General features: G+C 32.4%; 1 protein-coding gene across 1 annotated transcript in view; it reads right to left on the reverse strand.

Moving 5' to 3' along the window:
• LOC145243966 (leukocyte tyrosine kinase receptor-like) overlaps nucleotides 1-18,212 on the reverse strand; it is a 491,379-nt gene that overhangs the window by 225,859 nt on the left and 247,308 nt on the right. Inside the window, exon 3 of the mRNA XM_080107096.1 lies at nucleotides 2,874-2,909. Within this exon, the coding sequence (XP_079963222.1) occupies nucleotides 2,874-2,909 (36 nt within the window). The remainder of the gene's footprint in view (nucleotides 1-2,873; nucleotides 2,910-18,212) is intronic.

Here is an 18,212-nt window from a genome sequence, read left to right on the forward strand (position 1 = left end):
TGAGTTAAATGTTGTCCGCGGATCAACACATGTTTTGTGCAGCCTCAGACGCAAAGGAGACCAAGAAAAAGAATAGGAAATAACTCCAACGAAATTGTTCTTTGTAGCAACAGCGTTTATTTCCTCATTGATACCGCCGTGACACTACCCATGTAATATAAAACGTTTTCCGCGTCTCACACGAGATTTCGAATGTTATCTCGTCTCTCTCGTGATCGTTCTCTTTTTCCTTTTATTATTCTTTTCTTCCCACCGGTGACGCCACTAAGCATGCATTTATATTCGCGCAACGCGCTATGTTACATGAAGTTTTATATTGACCTTTGTTTTGATAAGGCGAATCAAGCTATGTATTATGGAATCCGTTCGATGCACGGTTAAATATTAATATAGATTAATAAGGATTAGTATTTAATGCAAAAATTCAACAATATTCAACCATCAATTTGGCATCAGGATTCATTTTAAGTCAAAGAGCTAGCATTTGCAAGTTTTTAACGGGATAAAGTCTCTCCCGATCTCTCCCGATATATATATATATATATATATATATATATATATATATATATATATATATATATATATATATATATAAATATATATATATATATATATATATATAACTTTCTCACACCATTCAAACACCCCCTGTAATAATTAACACATAATCTCAATCAATAAATTCAATAAAAAACAATCATTTTATTTCTGTTACAAACTTATATTTGAATTTCAACAGATATATCTTTTTCCCAATAAGAATATTAACTTGCGTTCATAGTTTTAAAATTACATTAACGACTATATGACGTCACTAAAATTTCTTCTCTTTAACAGCGGTAGCCCTCCCCCTTCTTTTTGAATTTCCAACGTCTTTTTTCCGTTTCTCTGAAATAGAACTGCGTCACACTGTGCACGTGAAACATTTTCAAATATTTTGTACTGGTATTTTTTGTTTCTTAATCTCATTCATCCAGAGGAAGTCTCGAAATAAAGACGAAACGTTGATGAACACATAATACGGTTTGTTCCTTTTTATTTCTCTCTCTCTCTCTCTCTCTCTCTCTCTCTCTCTATATATATATATATATATATATATATATATATATATATATATATATAAGTAAAGTCTTGGTACAGCAAAATGGGAGGAGAAATTTCAGAGGAAACATAATTTAATTTAAATCAAAAGATCAAAGAAACAAAAAAACGGGCAGGTGGAATTGTTAAAATTTCCTTAAGGCCTTATCGTCTGACCCTCTAAGAGGAAACGTCAGAATGATAAATTAAAAGCTAAGAATCGAATGAGGAAAGAGGGAAATTGGTTTCAGTTGGAAAACCAGTGAGAGAAAAAAAATATAATTCTCACTGTTCAGGTGGTTTTAAATCAGTAAATATTTCCAACTGATGTTTCAAAATCTTTTGTCTACACAGACTAGGTCGAGAGTTATTAATGACTAACGCCTCAATGATATTGAGATGATAGTTCGACCTAGCACTGTATAAAACAGAAAACCAACCATCGAAATATTGGTCAGAACACCTATTTATACTAATCAGGTGATTACCGATGGCGGACTCATGAGCTTGGGAGTGCCCGGATGTTCTCGAAACCTGGTGTAATCGAATATCCCGAGGGATATATATATATATATATATATATATATATATATATATATATATATATATATATATATATATTGCTTCCGTTATACAAAATCTGTTCGGCAGAATAAAGGAAGAGAAAACAAAAATAACAAGTCAGACAAACTTCGGTTTCACCCTATTTTTATAAGACGAATTTCCTTTTTTAAAGATTGCATTTTTTGTATATATATATATATGTATATATACATATATATAAGTAAACCGCTCAGCGTTTCACGTTCGTAAAATATGCTTTAATCTTATATTTTAATTTATGTAAATTTTGTATTTATTATTATAGAGCCAATTCTGTATTAATTATTATATTTTTCCTAATATATATAGTGATTTACTAAATTAAAAAAAAATACAAATAGGACTTGGATTCCATCAACTAGAATCGAAAATAAAGCATGCATTTCTCAGCATTATTCGTTACCATCTGAGCTAAGTCCATACACATTTAAAAACTTTAAAAACTTTGCTTAATTGGCGCCCAATGAATACAGACCAAATTCGATACAAATCTGATATATATAAAATGAGAGGTTGTGTCTATATTATGATCTCCAGAAACCCTTTAAATACTTGAAAGAAACTGAAATTTAGGGGAATATTTATTAATTTATGTTTAATGTATTTTTTTTTAAATCTTCACAATAATTAGAGACATGAATTTAAATTTTTTACTTACTTTGCATGTAACTAAATTGAATTAAATATAGCTAAGATCACGACTGTTTTACAACCTATCAGCTGTGTTATCAAATTAATAATTATTTTCTAATTTGTTTAGAACTTAATCCCGTAATACAAACATATAAACACATATACATAACATACATAACTTTATATACAGTAGCGTCCAAAGCAAAAGGACAACATTTTAAAATCTGATATTTGCTGGAAATAACAACCGTGAAAAGCTAAAATTTTAACAACTGGTAGTCGTTATCATCCATAATAACATACTAAAATTTGAATCATTTGCAAAGGATAGACAATTTTAGTATGCTATTACGGATGAAAACGACTACCAGTTGTCAAAATTTCAGCTTTTCACAGTTGTTATTTCTAACAAATATTAGGTTTTTTTATTTTTTTGTCCCTTAGTTTTGGACGCTACTGTAGATCGAGTAAGTTTTGGACGCTACTGTAGACCGAGTTTCGATTAGTTTCTTTATTATTTTTAAAAATTCATTGCAAGAAAAATTTGTTTTACTTACACTCATCGTTTAAAAATCGTTCACTGGTGCGCATGACTGCCAAAAGAAAAATAATAATAATGAGTCAAACGAGTCAATTTAAACGGAACATAAATGAGAACGGATATCATTTAAATTCATTTATTCAAACTCATATGGATAGAGGCGTTGAATCCCGACGGTTCCAGGTGAGCATTGTCTGAATATAGCGGTCTCAATCCTACCCAAAGCCGGCCAGAGGATTAGTTTGCCAAAACGTGTGGAGACGACAACAACTATGGAAGGCAGTAATTACTGAGGATACAGCTAAGAGACTTAGCATTGTTATCCTGTCGCCATTAATCACCTGACGAAGGGCAGAGGAATAGTTGGCCGAAACGTCGTAAAACAACAAATATGAAGATGAGGATAACAGTCCACAAATAAATAAATAAATAAATAAATATACAAATTACTGATTTCAAATGATTCCAATAATAACATAACAAAAACTCTCTACACTCTCATTGAATGTGTAAATAAATATATTTATGTAAAAATACAATTTGTAAAATTTCAAATATATTGTGAGATATTTTTAGGTAGACTGACCCCTGAAGTGCATGTTGAATTATAGTAATGGCAATTTTTCTTGTAAAGAGTGGACTAGTTAGCTTTGTTAAATTAGACCAACAATTGCCAACGACCCCTCATTTTCAGCACACTTTTGATGGCCTTGAGTATAATTACTTGCAATGTATATTTTTTACATCATGTCAAATAAAAAAAAAATTCACAGTGACGTATTTGTTATAACACCGACCGATCAGTGAGGCAGAAATAATTCCAGATAGAGTCAATTAAAATTTTGTCCGAATGTACAGTGCCCCTTTTGGCAATGCTATGTTTTATTTACATTAAGAACCGACCTTGTGTCTAATTCTAACTCAGATCTAACTAGTGTCGCTACCATTGCTACTTCCGGTTTGCATTAAAACACTAACTCATTTCTCATTAACCAAAATTAAACCAAATAATAAATTAAAAAATTAACAAAAATACAAATAAGACCGAAAACGACGATAATAATATTGCTGTAGTCTAATTCAAGGAATTCCCAAAAGATTGCAGCCTGTCAAATTGCAGAAGAGCTATGCTACTAAATATTAAGTAGTTCATTGTGTTCCTGTTGTATTTGTGTTGCATTAATGTCCTAAAGTTACATTTAAATAACAATTTTCCATTGTGCGGACATTCTTTTTGCCTCCTCAATTTGAAGTTATTTTTTCAATTGACGTGAACACTAGAATATTTCAGTTAAAAGTCAAATATGAACAGGTAAAATTATAGAAGAATAAAAGGCGAATTAAATGAGGAATAGTTTGTTTAAACAGTTATATTAAATTTAGCTTAAATTTGCAGTTTTTGAACAAATTACAAGTGAGGACTTTCTGTTTGCCTATATATATATATATATATATATATATATATATATATATATATATATATAAGCGACAGGATTGCATACGCAGACCTCTTCACCATGTGTAACATTGAGTTTCTCATGAAATCATCGCTGCGCTGGACTGGCCATGTGTGGCGTGTGCAAGACGAAATAATTCCAAAAATGTTGATTCACAGTCAACTTGAAAATGATTACCGCACAATATGCTGACCATTTACTTAGATTCAAGGACAAATTAAAAAGCAATCTCCTAGCTGCTGGAATAAACCTAACTGTTGGGTTGGAGAGAGTAATGTCCGTTTTGAGGTAAAAAAAAACGTATGTGAAATTGTTTCAAATATGTATTTTAATTACCCTCTTAGTGTAGATAAAATTATTTTAAATATGTGTTGTATATTACCCGTCCTTGCAAAGATAAAGTTATTTCATATACATTCTGTAAATTACCTACCCTAGGAAAGATGCAATTATTTCATACGTGTAATACCCGTCCAAGGTAGGTAAAATATTCTTTTGTTCGAAATAGCAAATGATACATAGACATTAAAAATTCCGCTCTCCTAACAATAACAAATATAATCAAAATCAAATTCAATTTTCTCATTGTTTATATTGTCCCAAGCAACGCCGGGTAGTCCTGTTAGTCTATAATATAAATCTCACCTTAATTGATCGTAATGAATGGAGGTCTACATGCTCCAATGGCATTATGAAAAATGCAGCATCCAACATTATAAAACTGCGTTAAACTAGAAAAAAACGTACCATTAGCTGTGTCAGTCAATATACTCCAACAATTCAAACGCTTGTACTATTTGTGGATTATTTTTGAAGATCATTGGCTGCACTGGAATGCATCTGCGACTCAGAGACAGGATCAAATAAAAGGGAAGTTACAAGAACCTCATATGTCGAAATCGAAGGGTGAGTATATGAGTCCATGAAATATAGATCGCAGTCACTGAATTACGCTTACGAATCTCGCAAAAAATCTTTTGATGAAAGATCATATATTCATTTTATATAATGTGAAGAGCAATACAAAGCAATTAACGATTTTTATGTTCGTCTATTCTTTTTTTTTATCTCTACAGTCATGTGCTCAATATGGTACTAATAAAAGATCAAAGCCGATAAAAGTTTATTCTCATCAAGTTAGTATGGATTCATCTCATAAGGTCCTGATCTATAGCCGCTTGGGAACGTCATAATTAGCGAATCAGATGTCACACACACACACACACACACACACACACACACACACACACACACACACACACACACACACACACACACACACACACACACACACACACACACACACACATCAAATAAAATAACAAACAATCTTATCAAATTAAATGAGAAGACTAAAATAAAACAACACGTTTTTACTTATCCACTGTTATTTGATTGCCATTCGAAAAACGGTCTACAAAGAACTGTGATGATGTAACAAAAAATAAACGAAAATATGTAAAAATCAAACGCCACATGACCAAATTCATGAAACACCCAAACACAACAAAAATCTAAAAGTCTAAAATTTAGCATATTATATATATATATATATATATATATATATATATATATATATATATATATATATATATATAGAGAGAGAGAGAGAGAGAGAGAGAGAGTGAGTTCGTCCCCCATGGACTCAAAAACGGCTGGGTCGATTTTTATAAAATTTTACAAGAAGGTACTTATGTGCCTGGCAGTGTTCTTGGGTTTTGTATAAAAATGTGTCAGATAAATATCGATAATCGAAAAAAATCAGATGAAAAAAGAACCAAGCGATTTTATCCTTACACAGCCTAACATCAGAAGTGCATTTAAAAGGTTTTATTACAATACAAGCTAAAAAGCCCGACTTATAAAATCAAAAGTAAATTTTTTGATATGACAGAGGCGCATTCGAAATTAACATTTCTGTTTAAAGCACAATTGAAGCATAATACTTGAATTTTTGCATTTTAAACCTTAATTCAAGCCATAACATATATATATATATATGTGTACATATATATGTGTACATATATATATGTATATAAGTAGAGAGAGAATAAATGACAAAAAGTTATATTCCAAAATTCATGGTGTTGATCGTCTTATAATTTAATTCAGTTGACTTATACAATCCTTGACAGTATCTGTTTCGTAGCGCAAAATAAATCACTTAATTATTATATCAATCAGTGAATCTATTATGCCCTTCACTCATCAGAAGAAATAGCAATAGTTAATCTGTCAAAAGGTATTAAAGTGTGATTTGACATGATTAAAATCCGAAATTTTGAAGAGAGGCTACAAATACAATTTTATTTTTCCATTACGCCATATTGAATTTATATATATATATATATATATATATATATATATATATATATATATATATATATATATATATATATATATATATATGTATATATATATATATATATAAAATCAACAGTAGGTTTTTTACAGTGCAATGTAGACTACAATATTTTGTGGACTCTGTGTCACTAAGTTACTGCCGGAAGACGTGAAATTTCTTCTCGGTGCGCCGCGATAGGTCTCCAATTATAGCAGACAATCAATCGATTTGATTCAATAATGGGCGACTTTTTTTACCGAGATTAGATTGCACGAAAAGATTATATAACACAATTTAACTGGTAATATATAATAGAAATTATGTATATATATATATATATATATATATATATATATGTTCGTATATATTTATAAGTATATATATTTAAGTATATATACATATATACATATATAAGTATATAAGTATATATGCATAAGTATATATATAAATATATATATATATAAACTCATACTTATATACATATATATATAAAGCTGAATGTGTGTGTGTCTGGTAACGAATAGGATCCTATATGGTTGACTATTTTAAAAAACTGATTACATATAATGATAGAAGATGTATCGAGACACAGTAATGGGTATGTTTGATCTGGTAGAACGGTGCTTTATTAAAATTGTGGGGTCTGCGTTCGCGTCTAGTCCACATAAAAGATTTAAAAATAAAAAAAAACGTTTACAAGTGTTTTTGATATTGATGTACATAATAATACTTTGATAAGTATATTTTAACTTAAATAGGGATGGTATAATAAGATTGTGGGATCTGTGTTCGCGCTTGGCCTCCATAGAATGGAAATAGGCACAAACATTAATAAAGGCTTTTCATATCTATCTGCGTAAGTATACTTTGATAATTATGCTTCAGTTTGAAGAAATATGGTATAATATAATTATGTGGTGTTCGTTCGCACCTGACCTCCATAGAATGGAAATATATCACAAAGTTTAACAAGATTTTTTAATATAGATCCACAGAATATTGTGATAAGTCTTTCAGTGTGAACAGGTATGGTATAATAAATTATGGGGTTTATCTATTTTATTTTTACTTTCATCATATTTTGCTTTGGTTTTGATACCCTCAAATTCGAAGCTATCTCTTTACTACCCTTCCTTTTCATAACCTATCATACTTTCATAAATCAGAGTCCATTTTCTGTAGGCTGTTTTTGAACCCAGTCAACGACGGGTACTTTTGCTAGTATATATATATATATATATATATATATATATATAAATGAATGGTGGAATGTAAATAGTATGTGTTAAAGGAAAATTCTTTTGAAGTTTGCATTACATATGTCTTTTTGCATTATAGGTGTCTTTTCATTGCTAATGAATCACTAACTATCAAAACTCAGAGGTGACTCGAGAATAAATGTTAAAGTAATTTTCAGATGGACAATGGGCGCCATCACAAGAAAACCGGGATATATTGATGGATTTCTTTAGACGAATTGATTAGCCAAGCGAAGTATTTTTTTACATTAGATTTGGAGAGGATTATATTGTAGTCGATAGGGACGTAGCTTCATAGTATTTTATTCCAGAAAGACGATTTTCCATGAAAAAAGACTTCATTCGTAATTGAATCAGTAAACGTCCGTAATCCAATTGGCTTATTATGGTAATGCGACATTAAAGTTTCGGTTTGAGATGACTGATTTGAATATGTGTTTGAGAACGGATGTGATAGAGTAACGTTGAATAAAGCGTCTCCTTCTGCATGGCGTCTATCACGAACGATTGAAATTCAAACAAAATACATTTTCTTGGCCTACGTGCTGACAGAGTAAAGAGGGTGAAACGTAAGGAATAAAAACAATAGGATACGATTACTAAGTAGTAGAAAGTAGAAGTCGAAGAAGGAAAACAAATTAAATAAAAGAAATGATCATGGCGCAAAAGGATAAAGGAGAAGCAAATAAGTAGAAGATAAATAATAATAACAATAATAATAATAATAATAATAATAATAATAATAATAAGAAGAAGAAGAAGAAGAAGTAGAATTGGAGGAGATGAAGTGCATAATAATGATAAAAAAAGAAGTAAACGAACGAAATAAAATAAAAAATATAAGTGAAGGACAAAGAAAAAAGAAAACGAAGTAAAACGAATACTACTATTGCTACTACTACTATTAATAAGAATAAGAAGTAGTAGTAGTATTATAAACTAGAAAATAAAGCAGAAGAAGGAAAAGATAAAGTATGACGATATGAAAGCAATAGAAATAGAAGTAGATAATTATGAAAAAGAAATATAAAGTAACCAAAAAGAGAACTGTAGGAAAATTATACTAAGAAAAAAAAACAAGAAAAAAAAAGAAACAGACGTAGAAGATACTTATGAATTAAATATAAAGAAAGAATATGAAGAAGAATTGTTCAAATTTCTTTCCATTCATCATGTTTCTGCAAAACAATTTATGAGAAGACATTCTTTTCTGATAAAAATATCTTGACAGTTTATTTTTTCTAATAACTGTGGCTTTAGTAAAAGAATACAAAACCTTAAAGAGATTACGAAATGCTGTCTGCCATTGTTTATAAAAGGTCAGTTTTCAATTACGAAGCATCTACAAAAACTGACCAAATGACAGAAATCACAAAGAATAAAGTAATAAAAGGCAGACCATTCTGTAACTGATACAGGAAATAGTTACTTGCAAGGTTTCTCGTTAATGATATTTGGCCATTTAATACTAGCCGAAGTCTCTGTCTAGTCCAGACAAGCTATAAAATAGTAAACCTATTTATTATAAAATTTTGATTTTTCTGAATTATTTATCACAATAATTGAGTGAACTAGGTGACCTAAAAAGTTTATAAAATTACATAGTCGATATAAGTAAATGTAAACAATGTATTTATATATGCATATTTATAGTCATTCACAGTCAGCAGGATCAGTGTGATTAGATCTGCCGAGTATCTCACGCTCCTTCCCTCATCACGAAATAAGTGAAATTTAACATTCATATATATATATATATATATATATATATATATATATATATATATATATATGTGTGTGTGTGTGTGTGTGTGTGTGTGTACAGGATGTCCCAATAAAATGTATACACGCTTTAAATTATCTTAACTTGCTACATGAATAGGCTATACCACGTTCCCAAGAGATCTTTTAGAAGAAGGAATGCCACTTCCAGCAGGACGGACCATTTCCCCACTATCATCGTACAATAACAGCATATCTTGATAATCACCTACGAAATAGATAGTCAGGACGAAAAGAAAGTATCGAATACTATCGACGCTCACCGGATTTGACCCCCCCCTAGATTTTTTTCTTTTTTGGGGGTGAGTAGGGGATGTTAAACACAGGGTTCACAAAACAAACAAGTTACAATGAATGGGTTGAATACAACTATTGAAAGAAGATGTGTCAACATACCTATTGAACTGATTAGGAATGTTTTCGATTCAATCAGTGAACGTGTCCAACTGTTCATGGACAACAATGGCCAATAATTTGAACAGTTTCTGGTTTCTATATTTGTTCACAGTATTTTGATGTATGAAAATTTTCTTTCTTATAATAAATGTTGGTTTTATAATCATTGAAAGAATGTATGCATTTTATTGGGACATCCTATATATACAAAGGCAGCAAAAAGAAACACCGCACTTGTAATTTTTTAAAAAACTGCAAATTTAAGCTAAATTTAATGTAACTGTTTAAACAACCTATACCTCATTTTATTCGCCTTTTATTCTTCTATAATTTTACTTGTTCATATTTGACTTTTAACTGAAATATTCTAGTGTTCACGTCAATTGAAAAATAATAACTTCAAATTGAGGAGGCAAAAAGAAAGTCCACACAATGGAAAATTGTTAGTTAAATGTAACATTTGGACATTAATGCAACACAAATACAACAGAAACACAATGAACTAGTTAATATTTAGTAGCATAGCCCTTCTGCAATTTGACAGGCTGCAATCTTTTGGGAATTCCTTGAATTAGTCTGCAGCAATACTCAGGGGAAAGGGCATCTCACTTTTTAATTTTTGTCCAAAGTTCTTCCAAATTTGAAATTTTATCATTGCGTAGCTATTGCTTGATGTAATGTCATACGTTTTTGATAGGATTGAGGTCTGGAGATTGTGCAGGCTAATCGAAACATGGAATATCATGCTCTTCCAGGAACCTCTTGACATGGGATTATCATCCAAGTTCCGACCAAAGTAGGGTAGAAAATGCTCAGTCAACATATTAATGCACTTAAGCGAACTATAGGCCCTGGACCATTGGTACTAATAATGCCACACACCAAAATAGAACCTACACTACCTTGCAGCGTTGAAACTGAGCACCTAGGATTAAATTCTTCGTCCTTCCTCCGACGGATGTACTGCCTACCATCACTGCCTAGCCTATTAAACTTGCTTTGGTCGCTGAAAAGCACTTTTAATCAATATGAAGAGTCATGATCTTCATTGCATCTGACGAAGTCCCGACGGCGCTTTCTGTTCTTTACAGAAATCATTGGCCTGCGTCTTACAACATCCTCGCCTTTATTTTGTTCTTGACAGTAGAAAGACAGCACTTTTTAACAAGATTACACTGTTGTTGGATTTAGGGAGCCGTTTCAAATCTGTTTCTTAGGCTGCAGATCTTGATAACATTGTCTTCCCTGTTAGAAGTAACTCTAGTACAACCAGATTTATGGATATCACGAACACTGCCGATGTTTTGGTGCTTTTGCAGTCTTTCGTACCGTTTTCTCATCATATTTTAATCTGCGACCGATTTCTCGATACGATAAACCAGAAAAGAGGAGATTAATGAGCCCCTGACGATCACTAAGAGAAAGTGGTGGCATATGGACTAAATGTTACGTTGTATAATCTAGAAAAACAACAATTACGATTAGAGATGCTTTGTTGCCCGTTGATGGATATTTCAAACATTTATGGGCGATAATTTAAACTGGTTTTAAACGAATTTGTTGCTGCGGACTTTCTTTTCGCCTCCTCAATTTGAATTTATTTTTTTATTGACGTGAACACTAGAATATTTCAATTAAATGTCAAACATGAACCGATTCAATCATAGAGGAATAAATCTCAAATCAAATGAGTTATATGTTGTTTAAACAGTTACATTAAATTTAGCTTAAATTTAAAATTTTGAAAAAATTACAAGTGCGGACTTTCTTTTTGCCGCCACTGGGGGATTTAAAGAAAGATAATAAGATCAATTCTTTAAGACAAGTTTTATTGGGATGATGAAAAGCTCAAAAGATTGTACTTGAGATCATATGAATTCATATCGTGCTGTGTATTTTAGCATGGTTCCTATCAGCAAATTTCATTTGCTTCAGCCTCGGACTCTGCTACATTTTATTTCAATTATTTTGCATAAGCTTTTATATAACAAAGAGTTTATAATAATAAGCTTTTATATAACAAAGAGTTTATAATAATAAGCTTTTAGATAACAAAGAGTTACTCCCGGAATTTATCAATACATTACTTGGATCTTTTTGGGATTCGCAATTTTACATCAGCATTACCTACATCATCAACCAAGGACCAACATATATACACCCAGGAGATGAGAATCTTGGGACAAAAAATTACATATTGGAATAAACTTGCCGTTCCAAATTCTCTAATCCTGAAAAAATGAGGTAATGTATATTAATTAAGTGCTAATATCCTAAAATTGCAAATGCTCCACCACAAATAGCAACATGTTTCCTTGAATCATCATCTTAATCTGGACTGAGACTGTAATTCTTATTTTTTTTTATAAAATATTTTGATACTGCTTTGCATTAAAAAAATACCAAAATAAAACTTTGCAAAACATCGCCATCCCTTGCCTCCAAGAACGTTTACCTACTGTATATTTTTCAGTTGTCGAATTTACATTTTGTTTGTGCCATTTGGCTACTTTTAGATATTTATATTTTTGCTCTTATTTTTCTATCTATTTTAATATCGATTTTATTTCCCTATTTTTATCCTCCTATATTTAATAACTTTGTATCCCTTATAACTTTATTATCTACTAGTGGGGGGGTTTACCCGGCGTTGCCCGGATTTTTAGAGGCGTGTATGATTAGGGGGTGGTAAAATGAACACAAAGCGAAGTAATAACCCTGTTTAAATATTATAAAAACAAATAATGTTAAAACTATTTAAAAACACCGTAAAAAAAAAACAAAAAAAAATAAATGTGATGCAATACGAACGGTCCGGCGGTGCCCGGGTGTTTGAAAAATCCCCCAAAAGTTTGAGGGGGGGGGCGTGAACTCGAATAATTGAGACTAAAGCGCAAAAACCCAATCTAACTCTGTCCTGAGGTATTCGCTGCCACGTGGGACCCATGTGTTGTATCAGGTTGTCCCTCCGTCTCGTTTTTGTTTTTTGCTTTGGCCTCTGATGTTCACGAGGTGTCCATTCCGTTGTCCTGATGGACTATCGGTTGTCGTGATGTCTAACTACATACCCTGCCCATCTGTGTTTGGATGTTTTGATGGCAGTATTGATATCAATAACTCTTGTTTTTGGCGGATTCAGATGTTCGCCTTTCTGTCTTGTAGACTGATGCCTAACATCCTGTCCATCTTCATTTGTGCCACCACCAAGATTTCATTTTGGCGAGTTGTCAGGGCCCATGTTTCACTACTGTAGATCATCACAGGTAGTACATAGTAATTGAAGATCTTCTCTTTGAATGACATATATGATTTTCGGCTTCTCGTGATATTCTCCTCTTTCTCCAAAAGATGCTAATCTCAATGCTAACCTTCTCTTTATTACAGGGAGATCTCCATATTTCGTAATTTTCTTCCCCAAGTAGATGTAGCTTTCAACTTCTTCAATGGTCTTCCCATCAACAATTATTGGCGACTTAGCAGCGTGCTGGTTTAACATTACCTTAGTCTTCTCAAGATGCATGTTGTGGCCAACAGGTTCGCTCTTAGACTGGATGTCGTTTAGAATGTCATTTAGTTTCTGAAGAGAGTGTTCCATCAGTGCTATATCACCAGCGAACATGTAATGTGACAGCTGTTCCATACCTATAACCCTTTAATACATATGATTAAACAAGCATCTGCCTTCAATTAACGTACCCTGTATTCTTTCAGGATGTCTAATCACTCATTTTGTCCTTATATAATGAGCCCACTATGGCAGGTATGCCGTATACCTATCTGCGTTATATAATAAAAACTATATTCCTCCTATATCGCAAAGATCATTTTAGCTCCCTCAATTAACCTCAATATTTTATGTTGCTCCTATGTAGATAGACATCGCATCTCCTTTTTTGACGAGAAGCATTAGGCTTCGAAATACCATCGTCTAAAGAGTTCTCACTTACCTACACCCAAATTGATGAATAAATAAATACATCTATATATATTATTATTATACAGTTTTATAACGTCATATTTTTTATTTATTGATTTATATATATAATGTATAAAATCAAGAAGTAAAAATTAGGTTTACAAGCCAAAACTTCTGTAAACTTAAAGCGAATGTATATATTATTATTTATATAGTAATTTCAACTAAATAAAAAAGCTCAATGCAACCAAAATAGGAAATAGAGCTTGTCCCAGAAAACACACAATTTAAGATCGTACATTATATTTTACATTGATTTATTGTTCGACAGATAATCAAATAAGAAATATTAAGTTTTTCTTTAATCCACAAAGTTTCAAAGAAATGCGTTCATCTCGTTAGAGGAAAGATATTAGCAATTGAATATTATAATGAATCTATGAATTTGCTGGTACTGGCATAAATTGAAACTTCATTATATGAAAACTAGTCATAAATGTAAAACAAGTTTTAGTGCAAAGCGTTCATGAAATAGGGAAAAGAAATGAGCAGTGAAAAATGAATGAAAATTAATGATTAAAAATTCAGATGAAAGGACGTTGAGTAGCTAGGTATTTTCAAGACGAAATGAACATAAGAAATAGGATTTATAATGTTGACAAATCCATCAAATCTAAAATCCAAAGTGTGTAATCCAAATCTGTTGTAAGATCTCGTTTGCAAGTAACCGAGGAAGAAATATTATTTCGAATTGTAAAAAAAAAATATTCACTTAGGGATAGCGACACCGGTGTAACGAAATTTTCTCTGGCTGATTAACAAATTTACTGATGACGGAAAACTTTATTAAAAGACTTGCGAAAGTACAACGAAAACAAAAGTAAAAGTGACCTAGACAGATTGTCCTTGAAATAATTAAGCTATGCGTCAAAATTCGCACATTGTAAGCGTAACAGATGTGAGCTAGACAGCAAGCTGAGTAGATAGAAGAAAAAAGTTTATAAGAAGTATCAATACTACTACTACTACTACTACTACTACTACTACTACTACTACTACTACTACTACTACTACTAATAATAATAATAATAATATTAACAATAATAATAATAATAATAATAATAATAATAATAATATTAACAATAATAACTACATCGATGGTGATAATATCGTTATCAGTGGTAATGGAAATAATAATAATAATAATAATAATAATAATAATAATAATAATTGCAATAATAATTATTATAATAATTATTATAATAATTATGATAATAATTTTAACATATTAATTAAAAGTAATTATAATAAATTAACGGTAGTTATATATATATGTCTGGGTAAAGCCGCCGGGAAGCCGGTGCACCGACAGGTATCATCGAGGCCGAGTGACCGACGTGGTGAGTCAGCAGTGCGTCCTGATTACCGGTGTGCTCCGTCAAGTTAGGGACATGCGGCTGGCGACACAGTTGCAACCGCCACTGGACGAGGGGAGCGACTCTGGGTCTGAGGTCAGTGGACTATCGCTCTGGTTCGGACCAGCCCCATCAAGCAGTGACTTAGATATCAGTAGCCCCCAGGAGGTGCGGTGTTCCTCGACCATCAAACTACGGATGAAAGCTCACGTGAAGACGAGTCCTGCACTGTCTCCTTTCAGAGAAGCACCCGGCTATCTGCCACCTCCCTGCTATCTCTGTGATTATGAGATCAGGGAATAGTATGAGGAAAATAGGAACGGCCTACCTTTCAAACGCCCTCGTGTATGCCTTTTCTGTGGGTGGGACGAAAAGAGATCTAAGATGGCGTCCATAAGGTTGTAATACGGCCTTAAATGATCTCGGGCGATCTCGCAAAATCGCGCTGCACGCATGCAAATAAGCTGTGCAGGGCTCTATAAAGCAGGTCGTTTGGAGGTGTTTGGGAGGATTTTTTTTTTTTACACATTGTTTTGCGTTGTAGCGGTTCGTTGCTTTGCACCAGACATTTTGAAACACGTTGGCACGTTGAGTCATGCGGAAGAGAGAAAGAAACGTATCACTTGGGATATACCTCTCACAATAGAGATAGAAATAATCGTACTTAAAGGGTCGGTTAGAATCTTAAGAACTCTTGGTTTGGCTATTAGATAGCGGATGAATGTTTTGCATCAAGCAGAATGCCCCATCCCCAACAAAAACAAAATGATAAGAAAATTGAATAAAAAGAAAGGATTATTACAAAAAAAAACGAGTTTATTCACTCCACTTTAGTCTAATAATAGTAATAGTGTATACATGTGGCGACTACAATATTGTAAAATAGGCATTATAATAATGGCGAGCGATCATTTCGTTTTGATAATGTTGTGTCTGAGCAATGGGGCAATTTTAGATTCTTATCTTATCTTTACAAACATACATTTGTGATTTTCCGATGTCTCGTGACAATCAAAACAAATACTTAGAGTAAAAAACAAATTAACTTTACTATACTAAATTAGATCTGTTTTATTCTTGTTATATATATATATATATATATATATATATATATATATATATATATATATATATATATGTGTGTGTGTGTGTGTGTGTGTGTGTGTGTATAATAAATCATAGGATAAAACTAATAGAATTAGGTATTAGATATAATCTTTATAATGTTTGGGAAAGTTTAAAAATTTATTTTAAGATTATAATTAAGTATACATATATTAAAAAGGCTAGAGGATCTTAAGGAATTCAATTGTTTTAAAGAAAATTGCTTCCCAACGCACAACTCATCAGTATACCTCGTTTTTAAGAATTCAGGTGATCGGTCATCTCCCTCTCAGTACATACCAATAAGTCTCCTATGTGTCATGAGTAAGTTGCTATAATCTGTGTTAAATAGAGAAGTAGTCAACCACATAAGCAAAAATAATATTTTTATTGACATGGTTTCCGTTCTGCTAGATCTACAGCAGATGTGTTAACGATTATATCTCATAGGATTAGATAATCTCTCGACGGTAGCTTCCTTTCTAGGGAAATTGCTCTTGACATAGCAAAAGCCTTTGATAGCGTATTGTATAAAGTTCCCCTCCACAAGATTTTCAGCCACGTTAAAGTTGGAAATGTCTTCTCAATTATTAAATCATTTCTCTCTGATAGATTAATAAGAATAGTGGTTGATGAGCAGAAATTAGAAGCTCACAGTATTTAGGCTGGAGTCTCTTACGAGTCTATCCTGGGCCCAATTCTCTTCTTGATTTGCATTAATGATCTCCCAAATAAGACTCTAAAATCATTCGCTAGAGATTTATTCTAATGACACTACCGTCTATGGCAACAATACCAAAGCCGTAAGCCACCAAGTTCTCTCTTATTCTCTTTCCTCTAATCTTGAGCACTTGGTAAAATAGGGTAAAAGGTGGCTGGTTAATTTTAGTGCATCTAAAACCAAGATTCTATCTTTTCATCATTAACGCTCTTACCCCCCCATGCCATCAATTAAAATGAATTGTTCTCGTTTTGGGAAGATTCCATGTTTTGACAAGTTTCTAGGTCTGATCTTACTTCTGATCTGAAATGGAACACGTACATAAAATCCGTTGCCAAGGTCGATAGAAAAATGGTGGGATCTTTTTACCGCTCCAGCAAATATCTCACTGCTGATGCAATTTTCAACCTGTATAAGTACGTCCAAGGATGTTGCCACACCTAGGTCGAAGCTGCTAAAATACTTATCATGCCTTGGCAGAGTTGAAAATAGATTTCGTAGTCTAGTGGGAGGATGCCATTTTCTTTTCCCTGCACCACTTATTCCACAGAAGAGACGTTGCGAGCCTGTCTTTGCTTTATCGTTATTTTCATAGCAAGCGCTCGTCTGAGCTCCAATCTATTGTCTCCCTTGCCAAACGTCCACGAAAAACATTCGTCTAGCTGAAACCACTATCAATAATTTCCTCTACTATTTATCTGTGCCTAAACCTAAGCTTGGATTCCAGTAACAAAGTTTTTTTTTCTTAGAACTACATGCATGTGGAACTCCGTTTCCCTGCTTTCCAACTGACTACAATATGGTCGTCTTCAAGTCCAACGTAAACAATTTCTTGATGAGCCGTCCCCTTAGGTAATCAAATTTACCAAATTTTCACTACTAACGATGACTACGATATTGTCCTATTGACTACCATACACTCATTAAGCCTTATCGTCGAGTGGCCTTTGCAAAAAAAACA

This window comes from Euprymna scolopes, chromosome 22, assembly GCF_053919585.1.
Source record: "Euprymna scolopes isolate OS-2025 chromosome 22, ASM5391958v1, whole genome shotgun sequence".
Lineage (NCBI taxonomy): Eukaryota > Metazoa > Mollusca > Cephalopoda > Sepiida > Sepiolidae > Euprymna > Euprymna scolopes.